General features: G+C 35.7%; 1 protein-coding gene across 1 annotated transcript in view; it reads left to right on the top strand.

Moving 5' to 3' along the window:
• The window catches only part of LOC129227452 (citron Rho-interacting kinase-like), a 232,308-nt gene that overhangs the window by 120,345 nt on the left and 97,169 nt on the right, over positions 1-14,794 (top strand). Inside the window, exons 23-24 of the mRNA XM_054862014.1 lie at positions 13,346-13,429; positions 13,575-13,815. Coding sequence (XP_054717989.1) covers positions 13,346-13,429; positions 13,575-13,815 — 325 coding nt within the window. The remainder of the gene's footprint in view (positions 1-13,345; positions 13,430-13,574; positions 13,816-14,794) is intronic.

Genomic DNA, 14,794 nt, shown 5'->3' with positions numbered 1-14,794 from the left:
TTGTTAGCATAAAATATTATTTTATTTTATTTTTTTATTCTCGGTCCACAGCCGATAATTTAAAGAAAATAATTTAAAGTTAAGTGTACCTACTTTAAGCCCAGTCTGGTAAAAGTAGAACCTGTCAACTAGTTGGTGCTAACACTTCAATCGACGATTCCCCCACGCCATAATTAATGGCGACTGTTTACTGAAACCATCGGAGATTGCATGTCTCGATGTGTCGATTCAGAAAAGTTGAGTTGTCACCTGATCGACTTGAATTAATTCCACTCGTTGACCGCACGTGCTATGGAGAGGAGTACGAATATTCGCGGCAGTGGAATATGCAAATGAGTGATGGTCGAAGTAGAAGTTAGTGTGGTGACGTCATCGAGACATGGAATCTCATTGGTTGATAAAACATATATATTGTGGTGAGTGGCAGCAAGCGATCACGCTCTCGTTTTTCTTCTTTCAACGATCCCCAGTGGTTGGTTCTGATCGTGAAGCCTAGTCCGGCTCATGTGTGGGGGGGGTTTTCCCCGCGATGCTAGCGGGGGTTTTTGTGGTATGTGATGTTTAATCTTCAAAGTCCTGGAATTAGTGAGTCCAGGTGAAGAACCTGTTGTGTTGTGTCCGGCCAATTAAAATGTCGGGGATGTGAGTTCCACGTGTCTACCTGTGATGCTCACCGATCTACGAATTGTGTAATGTTGCCTGTTCAGTATGGACATTCCTGAAGTGTGATTCGGCGGACCTTTTGTGAGTCTTCAAGCTGATCCTTCGGAGTGGCAAGCGATTGCATCGACGTTTTGGTGACATTTTTCTTTATTTTCTGGAACCACTTTTGTTATGATATTTTGGGGGTGTATTTTATGGGGATGTTATTCTAGTCATATTTAATAAATGTATTTTTCTGAAACATGTTTTTTTGCTTGTCTCCAACTTGACATTACACGGCCAGTTAATGTTGGCTTAGTTTAAATATCTTAACTTCTGGATTTTAAACTTAACCTAAATTTATGACAACAAAATGGTAGCAGAGCTCGGTCGAATGTCATTTTGGTTGGAGACAAATTTGCAAAAGTTTTCAGAATAATGGAAAGGGACTATCGAAACATTAAGAAACTTAACTCCTGCAATTGGGCAACATGGTCGAAAAATATGAAAATGGTACTGATAGAAAGAGATTTATGGGAATTAACCCAAACAAAATTAGAAGAAGGTATTTCGGCAGAAATAAAGAAACGGAGGGGCCAAGCAGTGGCGATTATTTACCTCAACATAGAGGATGAGTTAAAACAACTAATAGATGATTTAGACGATCCATATGCTGTATGGACGTCATTGAAATTGAATTTTGAACCTCCGTCTTTAGCCCGTGTTGCCGGATTGTGGGAGGAGTTTTTTTCTAGCAGAATTAATGAAAAAGAAACTATTGGAATGTTCGCGGCTCGATTGAAGTGTTTGCTCCGACAGTTGGAGGAGAATGGCTATAAAATGGATGAGAAATTAAAGGGATTTCAACTAATACGTAGTTTAGATCAAAATTTTAGGGGAATAGTACAAAATATTTATAGATGGGATGAAAGTAAATTTAACTTTTCAAATGTTTTGGATGAACTTTTAGCAGAAGAGGGGAGATTAAAATTTTTAGGAAATGAAAATTTTGGAAATAGTAGTTCAGGTGTTAATGCTTTTTCTGTTCAAAATAAACACCAGACTGGGCGGAAAGTTGAAAATGTAAATAAATTTGAAACGAGAGTTTGCTTCACATGTGGCAAAAAGGGGCATATTTCGGCTCGGTGTTGGAGCAGAAAACCAAATAATCAAAATAAAGGTAATCGTAATTTTTCCAAACAAAGTAATCCCCCTAAGGCTGGAATGTTTTGCACCATCAGTAAAATATCAGGAGTGCAGGCCAACAACACAAATTTGAAGGAGGAAATACCAGTATTTTTACTGGATACAGGTGCCACGGCACATTTCTGTAAAGATAGGGACCTATTTTGTGAATTGAGGCCTGTTAAAAATACAAAAATGGAAGTAGCTGTGGGCAATGTAAATAGTCAAGTCGAGGGGGTAGGGAAAATTGTTTTCGAAATTAAAACAGATGGTAAACTAGTAACCATCACATTGAATGAAGTCTATTATGCTCCAACACTTAGACGAAATTTGCTTTCCGGATCCAGGATAGACAGTCTTGGTTTTTCATTAAGGTGGTATCCTGGTAAAATATGTATTTTTAATAATGATGGTATCAAACTTTTTTCTGCATTTTTAATTGATAAATTGTATTTTGTAAAACCCACCTCATTTTTAAGTAATCAAAGTAGTGACTCACCACCAAATGTAAAGGTAACCGAGGTCAAAGGATTAGACCTGGAGTTGTGGCATGAACGGTTTTGCCACATTAATTATGACAGTATCTTGGAAACTGAAAAGAAGAACTGTGTCAAAGGACTTAATATAAAAAATAGAAACCGGCCAGATTGTGAGCCTTGTATTATTGCAAAGAAAAGAAGGTGTTCATTTAAGCCCACTCCAGGGATAAGGTCTAAAAGACAACTTGAGCTTCTTTTCATGGATCTAGCAGGGCCATTTCCGGTGGAGTCACTAGGGGGGAAAAGATATATTTTTTCCATAATTGATGATTTCTCAAGGAAGTCCACTATTTACTTTCTAAAGTCAAAAGATGAAGCTTTTGAATATTTCCTCAGATACCAGAGGCATGTAGAGAGAGCCCTCAACAAGAAAATTTTGGCCATAAGGTCTGATAATGGGAGGGAATTCACAAATTCTAATTTTGAGACCCACTTAATTAAAGAAGGCATCAGCATAGAAAGAACCAACCCTTATACTCCCGAACAGAACGGGGTAGTAGAAAGATACAATTTGATATTAATGAATGGGGTTAGGGCAATGCTGAAAGACTCAGGACTAAGGGAAGAATTTTGGGCGGAAGCCGCCTTATGCTTCGATTATGTCAGGAATAGAACAGTCCTAAAAGAAAGGGGGAAAACCCCATTTGAGCTGTTCTGGGGAAACAAGCCCTCAGTAAGGCATTTTCGGAGGTTTGGATGTATTGCCTACAGAGGCATGCCAAAACAAAATCTAAAGAAATTTGACTCAAGGAGTAAGAAGGGCATAATGGTGGGCTACGCAACCCAAGCAAAAGGGTACAGAATTTGGGACCCAGAGCTAAAGAAAATTTTTGAAACTATCAATGTGGACTTCAGGGAAAATTTAATTTGGGGGAAATCAAACTTGAATGGGAATGTAGACAATGATGATGATTATTCTTTTATTAAACCTATTAGTGAAGTTCTCTTAGATAAAGAGATAGATGAAAGAAAGGCTCCCACCCCTTGTGAGGAAATTGAATGGGTGAGAGATGCAGTAAAAAGAAAGACAGGGGACCGTACTGATATCTACTACTATGAAAAAGGAAATAAAACCAGGTTAAGGTCACCCAATGATGTAGAAAAATATTGTAAGAAGAATAACATTGTTTACAATCCTGAACTATTTGATTTCAAAAGTAAAAATGTACCTTATAATCCTTTGTTTGATATTTTTAATTCCCCTAAGGAACAAATGGAACCCGAGCCAGAGGCAAATTTGTCAGAAGTGCTAATTCCCCAAAACTATAATCAATGCTTGAAAACTCCAGAAGTAAAACATTGGCAAGAAGCCATGTCAGAAGAAATGAAAGTGATTCAAGAAAGGGGGGTGTGGCAGTTAGTTCCCCAGCCAGTTGGTAAACCAGTACTTGGTAATAAGTGGGTCTATGACTTGAAGAGGAATGCTAAAGGGGAAATTGCCAGGTTTAAAAGCAGATTGGTTGCGATGGGAAACAGGCAGGTGGCAGGAGAATCGTATTCTCAGGTTTTCTCCCCAGTTATCAATTTTTCCCTGATCAGAATGTTTTTCTCAATTCTGGTGATATTCCTGGGTTGGAGCCATTTTCAATTAGACGTAAAAAACGCATATCTTTATGCTGATTTGCATGAAGAAATCTATATGCGACAACCACAGGGTTTTGTAATCCCGGGAAAAGAAGACTGGGTATGCCGTCTAAAGAAATCGCTATATGGTCTCCATCAATCGGGGAGAAATTGGTACCTGGAAATTGATAGGGTTCTCCAAGGTCTGAATTTTTTGAAATTTAAATGTAGTAACTGTGTTTATACAAGAAACAGAAATGTGTTTTTATTGATGTATGTAGATGATATAATAATTTTTGGAAAAAATGAAATCATAATTCAGGAAACAATTCAGGATTTATCAAAACATTACGATATTAAAGAATTAGGGAGAACTAAAAAACTATTGGGGGTAGAATTTGAAGAAATCAATGGGGGAATTTTTATACACCAAAATTCTTACATTAAGACAGTTTGTGAAAATTTTGAAAAGTATCAATACCCATACTCGACCCTCCCAATAGCGAAAGGTACAATTTTGTCTTTAGGTGATTGTCCAAAAACGGACCAAGAAATAAAAGAAATGGAGAAAGTACCTTATCGCAATTTATTGGGATGTTTGTCCTATATAGCAGGGAAAACTAGACCGGATATTGCCTATACAGTAAATCTATTATCTCAATTTCAAGCAAATCCGGGTAAAAGACATTGGCAGTGTTTATTAAGACTTTTAGGTTATGTAAAATATACAAATTATTATAAATTAAGTCTATCTGCAATAAATGAAATTAAAATCAATGGTTTTTCTGACTCAGACTATGCTGCAAATAGGGACGATAGGATTTCGATGGGGGGAATTATTATTTACATTGACAAAGTACCTATTATCTGGCGAACATTTAAACAAAAGTGTGTTTCATTGTCCACCATGGAAGCTGAGTATATCTCTTTGACAGAAGCCGCAAAAGAGGTGGTGTGGTTAAAAAGAATTTTAGAAGAAACATCACATTTTGAAATAGCTGGATATAAATTTACCGGGTCTGTAATTACTTGTGACAATATAGCTGCAATAGAATTTTCAAATTCCCCTATAGAAAATTCCAGAACAAAGCATATTGATGTCACATTTTTTGAGAAACTTAGTAGAGGAGAATACATTTGAATTAAAATATGTGAAAAGCGCAGAAAATCCTGCGGATACGTTTACCAAGCCTCTGACTCGGGGTACATTGAAAAAAATGTGCAAACTCATTTTTGGTAATTATGAAAATGTAAAAGTTTAATATTCAAATGTGTAAATTTTTCAATGTTTCTCAAAAGTGTTTAAAATTTTTTTTAATTGTTGTTTGAAATATGTCAGTTTTCATGTCGTTTTGAAGTGTATCGTGCTGTGTAACCGAGAAGGGGGGAATTTGTTAGCATAAAATATTATTTTATTTTATTTTTTTATTCTCGGTCCACAGCCGATAATTTAAAGAAAATAATTTAAAGTTAAGTGTACCTACTTTAAGCCCAGTCTGGTAAAAGTAGAACCTGTCAACTAGTTGGTGCTAACACTTCAATCGACGATTCCCCCACGCCATAATTAATGGCGACTGTTTACTGAAACCATCGGAGATTGCATGTCTCGATGTGTCGATTCAGAAAAGTTGAGTTGTCACCTGATCGACTTGAATTAATTCCACTCGTTGACCGCACGTGCTATGGAGAGGAGTACGAATATTCGCGGCAGTGGAATATGCAAATGAGTGATGGTCGAAGTAGAAGTTAGTGTGGTGACGTCATCGAGACATGGAATCTCATTGGTTGATAAAACATATATATTGTGGTGAGTGGCAGCAAGCGATCACGCTCTCGTTTTTCTTCTTTCAACGATCCCCAGTGGTTGGTTCTGATCGTGAAGCCTAGTCCGGCTCATGTGTGGGGGGGTTTTTCCCCGCGATGCTAGCGGGGGTTTTTGTGGTATGTGATGTTTAATCTTCAAAGTCCTGGAATTAGTGAGTCCAGGTGAAGAACCTGTTGTGTTGTGTCCGGCCAATTAAAATGTCGGGGATGTGAGTTCCACGTGTCTACCTGTGATGCTCACCGATCTACGAATTGTGTAATGTTGCCTGTTCAGTATGGACATTCCTGAAGTGTGATTCGGCGGACCTTTTGTGAGTCTTCAAGCTGATCCTTCGGAGTGGCAAGCGATTGCATCGACGTTTTGGTGACATTTTTCTTTATTTTCTGGAACCACTTTTGTTATGATATTTTGGGGGTGTATTTTATGGGGATGTTATTCTAGTCATATTTAATAAATGTATTTTTCTGAAACATCTTTTTTTGCTTGTCTCCAACTTGACATTACACGGCCAGTTAATGTTGGCTTAGTTTAAATATCTTAACTTCTGGATTTTAAACTTAACCTAAATTTATGCCAACAAAAACGTCTAAGGGCAAGGAGAAAGGCATCTGTACTAAGAGAAGTGACAAGCTCAAAATGTACCGCGCGGAATATCGCACAGGTAAACAAAACCACCCATGCTTTGTCACCAGGCTTAATATATAAGGGGCCAGCGAGATCAACACCCACAACCTCGAACGCTGAAGCGTCTTTCACGCGATCAGCTGGTAGTGACACTGGATCAGAAAGGTGAGCTTTACTTTGGTAACGCTTGCATTTTATAAAGTTCCTAACTACACTTCGTACAGTCTTTCTTCCCCTCACTATCCAGAATTTTTCTCGCAAAATACTAAGTAAAATTTGCGTCCCTGCATGGCAGTGTATCCGGTGATAATGTTCAATTAGTAGTTTGCTGAAAATACAATTATCAGGCAGTAATATCGGCGATATAAATGACGGTTTATCAATTCGTTCTGTAATGCGAGTTCTGACTCTAATCATACCTTCTTCATCTTTGAAAGTATTACAAATGGAAATATCACTAATTTTAGGAAAAAAAGAAGACTGTATGTCCTTAATTAAAAACTTCTCTGCATCTACCAACTCTCGCAATGAAAGTCTTCCGTGAGCTCTTGCAGGGGTTTGCATTCGAGCATTAGATGCAAATCGCAAGACCCATGCCACTAATCGAATAATTGATTCAAAATTTGAAAATTTCTCGGCATACCAAGGCAACTTATCAGCTCCTACATTCATTGCACTCAATTTGATTTTACGTCTTTCCAGATTTACATCTTTTTCGCAAAATATTTCATTAGAGGGCCAATTATTCTCAGAATCTCTAAGCCATATTGGTCCGTTCCACCACTGAGATTTTTCTAATTGGAATGGAGTCCCTCCACGGGATGCTATATCCGCTGGATTTATGTTCCCCGGGACGTATCTCCATTGCTCTGGAGAAGTTAACTTAAGGATTTCCTTTACCCGGTTTGACACGAAAATGGACCAATCACCATGTTCTCTAATCCACCATAAAGCAGTCATGGAGTCGCTCCAGAACGTAACCTTCATATTAGGCAAGTCAAATGCTGATCTGATGGAATGAGCCAATCTGTTGCCGATACAACAAGCCATAAGCTCCAATTTTGGTATCGACATTTCTTTAATTGGTGCGACTCGTGATTTGGCTCGCACGAAATGAACCTTAACTTCATTATATAATTTAGTTCGTAAATATGCACAAGCTGCATATGAGCGCTTACATGCATCGACGAAAACATGTAACTGTGAGCTCTCATTTGTTTCCATGTACCTCGGTATCGTTAATTCGTTAAGATGAGCTAGCTGCTTCAACCAATCGGAGAATTCTTTTTGCATGTCCAAGGGTAAGGGGTTATCCCAACTTAATCTATTTTTCCATGCATCTTGTAATAACAATTTGGGCAATAAAGTTATAGGACTTAGGATACCCAGCGGGTCAAAAATTTGCTGAACCACAGACAGAACAGTTCTTTTAGTTTCAACTTCATCAGTTTTTACATGGGAAGGAATACTACATCTAAGTGTGTCATGTTTTAAGTTCCAGATCATGCCTAACAGTTTCGTATCACGTGTAGAATTGGAAAGGTAAGAACTAGAAACGTTGCCTTCCCAACTTCGTAAATTAAAACAAACAGTACTCATCAATTTCTGCGCTTTAGGAACAAAGTCCTCTAATTCTTCCAAAGTTGACACACCCGTAATGCAATTATCAACATAAAAGGAGTTACGAAGTTTTATGGCAATATCTGAATATTCACCGGGTGCATTTTCAAGTAAATGATGTATGGAAGCCATTAAAAGAAAAGGGCTGGTAGTTATTCCAAACACAACTCTACAGTGCCTGTAGACCTTATAATCTTCTTTTTCGGAAGGCAAGAAAAAGCGTAAAAAATCGCGATGCTGGGAAGCTATACTAATTTGAAGGAATGCCTTTTCAATATCTGCCGATAGGCCAATAGGATACAATCTAAATCTATCTAGAATGTCCGGGATCAGTTCGATCAAATTCGGGCCTTTTATAAGACAGTCATTTAAGGAGGGTTGGTTACATTCTCTTGACGAAGCGTCGAATACTGGTCTTATTTTTGAAGTCTCACTAGATTCTTTTATTATGGGTCTATGGGGCAAGTAATGTCCAGAAGCATCTAATTCCTCATCTGGAACCTTTTCTATGATTTTTAGCTTTTCCCATTCATTAAAAACTTTCATGTAATCATTAAGGTAACCACTTTTAATTGCGCGTTTACACATGTTCTTATGTCTCTTCAAAGTTAAATTTTTATTATCGGGCAACTGAACCTCACACTTAAATGGCAGCAACAGTTCATATCTTCCACTGGGAAGAATGGTTAAATGATCTTGAAATTGCTTAATAGCATCAGATAACTCATATTTTTTTCTAGCATTCTCCCATGGATCTGTTATTCCCATAACATCAAGATCCCATAATTTATTCACTTCGTAGTTCATAGAATGCAAGGATATAACATTAGAAACATCAATACATAAATTACTTTCAACACATAATTGTTTAGATTCAAAATTAGATTTATGCAATACATTACTTTCTTTTCCTGTTAAAGTATTACCAAGCTTTGTTTCTATCATAACCAATCCGGACTTCAATTTCAGGGACTTACCTGTTATGATCATTCCAACAATATCTGAACCCAACAATAACTCGATTTCATGATTCTTGAAATTAACATCAGACACAAACATCATATTTTCATTCGATTCATTTAATGTTAAATGAGCACTAGCCTTTGGAATAAAGCCACATATTTTCTCCTCGGATAAAACATCAAGTTTAATAGTGAACAAGTTCTGCAAATCACATACTTCAATTTCATACACATCGTGAGAACGGGGTTCAGACGTTCTCCCCCCAAATAAGCCATGAACAATACTTTGTTTACACTTGGATTTTAACTTAAGCTCTTTAATTACATTTCTACTTAAATAAGAAAGTTGAGAGCCTGTGTCTATTAGAGCTCTTACTAACCTTTCCTTATCTCTTGTTTTAATCTTAACAATTAAAGTCATTAACAAAACGTTTTCAATTCTAGAGCTGTTTGAGAGAGCATTAGTTGGCACAATATCATTTCTGCTCTCATTAAGGCTTGTCTCGTGTTCAGGACACATCAAAATAAAATGATTTTTGTCACACTTAATACATTTGTTTTTAAACTTACAATTTCTAAAAGTGTGCCCTGGTCTTAAGCATGAAAAGCAGGCTCCTTTCTGTTTCAGTAATTTTCTCTTATCTTCAAGAGACAACCTTCTAGCAGAATAACATTCCTGACTTTGATGTTTTTTATCACAAAAGATACATAAATAAATTCTCTTACCTGAAACCTGTTGACCAGTACTTACGAGAGCTGCCGCGGAAGCAATATTATCAGAAGCACTATCGCACATGGCCGTTTCCCTTTTCTTCTTACTCTGAATGTGGTCAGCTCCAAACCCGGTACGGGCGAGCACTAACATTTCTTCACTTTGAACTTCATTTCGTAAAAACATTAATAATTTATCTAACGAACGCACGCTATCATGTTGAGTTGATTCTCCCGACGAACGGCTTCTTTCCCACGCACGAAGAACATTTTCTGGAAGGCACGACTCTACCAGTGGTTCTAGAAAATCGGCGAACTTCTCTTTTGTTCTACCTAAACTCTCCAAGGACAATAATTTGCTCTCTAATAAATCATATAGTTCACCAAGGTCATATTTGATTCGACCTGCAGCATTTTTCATAACTATGGATAGCAAATCTCTAACATAGATTTGCACTAATAATTCTTCGCGGCCGAACCGCTCCTTGAATTGCGTAATAACTTTCGCATAATTTTCTTTTGTTGGCGGAAAACTATTCACTAGCCTCGCTGCCTTTGAATCAGGTACAACACACTGTAATAGATATTGAAATTTATCTTCGTCTACAATATCGACGTCATTGTGAATCTTTTCAAATTGGCTCCAAAAGGCCAAATATTCTTTTGGTTCACCATTGAATTTTCTTAGCTCAAGTTTAGGAAGCTTAAATTTTCTTTTTTCAACACGAGTATTTTCTTCCTTGGTCGAGATATCTTCTACTTTATAATTTTCCAGTGAAGACGAAAGTTGACAAAACCTATCTCTGTATTCTTCTGCTTGTTCAAAGTCTTCGGAATATTCCTGCTCATATTTTGTATCACTCAAAAGTCCCGTGGATATCTCTTCTTGAATTGCTTCTAAACGGCAAAACTTATCTAGCAACTGCTTCAAAAGAACGTTAGCTTCTTCACTTGTTAAACTTTCCGTTTTCAGATTGTTGGATATATTATTGCAGCATACAGTAAATGACTGCCTAAGAGACTTCCTTTTTGTCTTCAAAACTGTTATTTCCATGCTGGATCAAATTTTAAAGCGAATTCAACCGTTAACTATCGCCCCACGTTGGGCGCCAAAAACACATATATAAGAACAGTGCTTTGTTTGAGAATATAATATTCTTCTACATAAAATTAATAAGGGTTTGGGCTACTCGCGCATCTATCAGATGCTTAACGGTTGTCAAATAAAACATAAAACATGAGAAGGAAGAAAGAACCATTATTAGCCGTTGATATTTAATAAACTTTAAAAGTAACAATTTCGCCGCAGCGATCCAGCATGACTACAATGGCGGACTACAAACCGGCACACAAAGTTCCTCAGTTCACTTCAGTTCTTTTTGTCCCGAGTTGAGAAGTCGGCATTCCGTTTCTCAACAGTAATCGAGATGAAATTAAAAAATTAATCTACTTAACTAGAATGATTTTTAATGAAGCTAAAAAGACTAGGAATGATAATCAACAGACAAAATTTATAGCTTGAAACTACAGTGCTACTGGTTACAACTAAGACTTGAAATAAACTTGAGGAAATTGAAGAGCTCCAGAACGGAACAACGACCTATCTACACACCCCTCAACCCCAGATTCCTTATGAGTTTCTTAGCAACCTTTAGTGAAGATAATTTTCTCCTGTAACCTTCATTTTTCATGAGACAAACAGTTTAAAATGAAAAAATATATGTATACTAATGTCTCGAAACTTTTTCGATATATAGAGATTTTTTTGATATATAGAAACAATTTTTCTATGTAATGAACATAGAAGTTTGCTGGGATTTCGATGTATAGAAAATTTTGATATGTGGAAGTTCGATATATAGAAGTTCGACTGTTCGTACGTACATACAGACGTCGCGAAAAAATTTGTTTTAATTAACTCTGGAGTCGTTATTATGGATATTTCGCGTGTCTATACGTTCTTAGGCATTTATCCACGTGTGGTTGAGTCGAAAAAAAACTCAATATTCATTCGGGGGTGAGTAAAATGGAAATTAAGGTCCATTTTTGAGTAAAAATTTTTTCGCGAATACTATACTTTTTTGTAAAAGGAAGTAAAAAGGAACAATTGAACTAAAGCTGCAAAATTTGTTACAAATCACTATGGATTGCCCAAACACGTGCTTTAAATTTTTAGCCAGAATTTGCTCTCAACTTAAAGAGAGCAAAGGTGTTACCCTATTGAACTTAGATACACTAGCAGTTTTCAATTCAAACGTAACATAATGTCTTCATGACATTAGTAGAGACTACTAATAAGTAGAGACTTCCATCTATTTGGTTTAAAAATGTAAGAGAGGTAAATTTTGTAATTGCTAATATTTTTATCAACTTTGGGTTGTTTTGACTAAATGCTTTGTGTGAAACATTTTTGGAAATTTCTGTTTTCAGTTTTTCCTGAAATTATTTTTTCTTTCAAATTGCTGTGGTGTACACAGTTAAATTTTAATCTTTTTTAATATAACTCCTTTTTTTTTTTTACCACATTTAAATATCATATTTGACTAGTCCTGATTTTTCTGGTAAAAGTCTGGAACACCTTGATATTTTAAGGAATTTCATTTCTGAAACAGTATTAATTAACCCTGGAAAAAAGCTTTTACTTTGTATGCTGAAGCATTTGTCCTGTGGTTAACTGTTTTCTTCAACATTTTAATGTCTGGCATTAATTTATTGTGCACTCTGTAGAGATATGGAAGTCATGTAATAGCACTCAGAAGTCTAACTTTTTGCACCTTACTAATATGTAAAATATTTCAAAATAGCCGCCGCAAGAAGCGGTTTTTAGTTTGATGTTGTCAGAAGTGTACTAAAGGGGATGCCTGAATTCATATCCCCCCTTGAAGTTTTAAATTGATATTTTAAAAATTAAACTTGTTCTCTGTTTAAAACATGTCTTTCATAATCTAGTCAATTGTATGCATTTATGACTATTCATCTAAAATTGAAATCAATTTCTGACTGCTATTTGCATTTTTAAGTATCAAAGTTGTCCGTTTTTAGTCTTAACACCCTCCTTGAGGAAATTCTTGCTATGATTCTGGATATAGTCGATGCAGTTTGGTATTAAAACAAAACATTATCATCATATAAGTATTACAAACATACCTTTCAATATTACAATTTTTTTCTTAAAAAACTTAGTTTTTAAACTGGAAGGATATCTATTTAAGCTTGTTGATAGTTGCATAGTGACTTTCTCAATATTCATGAGTGTTGGAACTAGAGATGACTAAATCAAATAAATGCCTCTGTGGCCTAGCCAATATGTAGTTTGTTAAAAAGTAAATAGCACAATATTTAATTCTTTATTGAGATCTACACCATAATTATGTTACATAAATCAAAGTACACCTATACTTGGGATTGTGCAATGTTTCAGAATTTCTCAATAAAACTTTAATGATGCCATTTTTGTTTTTCTTCTCACAAAAAGCTGCATCAAAGAATGCCTAATTTTAGCTTCATTTCAGGTTTGGGGACCACAATCTGGGGGGAAGAGGGGCACTTCTGTGTGTGAAAATTACTTGCATCAGCTTATTATTTTTCTTTTGTATTTATAGCCATTTAAACTACATGTTTCTTTTATGATTTCAAATTTTCCCAGTATTCAATTTAAACGTTGTTTGTTTTAGAAAAGTGTTAGAAGCTACCATTAAAAAACTTCAAGACAACTTGAAGCAAGATGATGATAACTTAAAAGAAGAGCATAGAACAAAGTATGGTATTTTAAAGTGCTCTGCTCCTTTCATTAAACTTTCATTTTGAATAACATAATGAAAATTTCTGTGTTAGCTTTCAAACGGATCAATATCTTTTTAATGATTCATGGTATGCAACTGCTATTTTGCTTATTTTCTTTAGAGACGATCTAATGAAACACATCGAGGAACTAACGTCAGAAATGAAGAACCAAAATTTAGTTCATGAAGCTGAACTGCAAAACTTTGAAGATCAGTTATCTTTTTATAAGAAGATGATTGAGGATTTGGAACAGCAAAATACTCAACTTAAGAAAGAATTTTCTTTAGTGGACAAAGATACAAAATCATACAGCGAAAAAATACTGAGCTTAGAAAGTCAATTATGTGAAATCAAAGAAGAAGTAAGTAAATAAATTGAATGGGCTTTTTTTCTATGACTTGCATTTTTTCAAATACAACAAATGCTCTGAACCAGTGGTTGGAAGTAGCGATGCTACTGTAGTAGCTATATTTTTTTTAGCTATGTAGTTTTTTTAGTAGCGCACTACTTTTAAGAAAAAAGTAGAAAAGCAAGTAATTCGATACAAAAAAAAAAAGTTTGTAGTGATTTCTGAAAACTACTTTTAAATAAATTTTTTAAAAAAGTTTTCAAACAATTATACAAGTCTTAGGCCAGTAAAATTTACACCAATCAGATTTGTAAGCCTGAAAATACGAGATACCTCAGACATATTTTTTTGACGCCATACGTTATATCTGTTTGACGCCATTAGTTTGTTTGACATCAAAATTTGCACGTTTCTCCAATATTCGTCTTGAATAGTGCATGGCTTAGAAAGAAAAGAATAAGCAACAAGGTTCGTACGCTCCGGGAAAACCTGGAATTGTCAGGGAAAATGACATGGTTAAAAATGTCAGGGAGAAGTCTGGGAAATTTCCAATTTTGCTCCAAAAAAATTTTTTTCCAATTTTTTACCAGTTAATTTTGTATTATGAGATCTAATCTTCGTTTTTTATCGGTGTTTCCTGAAAAAAAAGGAAAAGTTTGGAGGCAAAAAAAAAAAAAAAAAAACGCTGGCAATAAAAAAAAAAAAGGCAACCCAAAAAAACCTTCCATGGGCGCCATTTTTGCCTCTCAGTAGTTCCCCAGAGAAACTTCCTAGGATGAACAGGAATTATTCTAGGGTGAACAGGAATTATGCACAAACTCAATAGGGGAGAAGACAATTTACTGCTTCTGAAGCACAAGCCTTCGGATGGTAGTTTGGTCAATTGGGAAAATTGTTTTTTTATCAAAGTCTTTTCAGCTACAATTGAAACATAGTTGCCATGTTTGGTCATTCATAAGATGGAAGTAGACACATGATTAAATGCCTCAAG

Source organism: Uloborus diversus, chromosome 8, assembly GCF_026930045.1.
Source record: "Uloborus diversus isolate 005 chromosome 8, Udiv.v.3.1, whole genome shotgun sequence".
Classification (NCBI taxonomy): domain Eukaryota; kingdom Metazoa; phylum Arthropoda; class Arachnida; order Araneae; family Uloboridae; genus Uloborus; species Uloborus diversus.
This window is presented reverse-complemented; position numbering and strand designations above follow the sequence as displayed.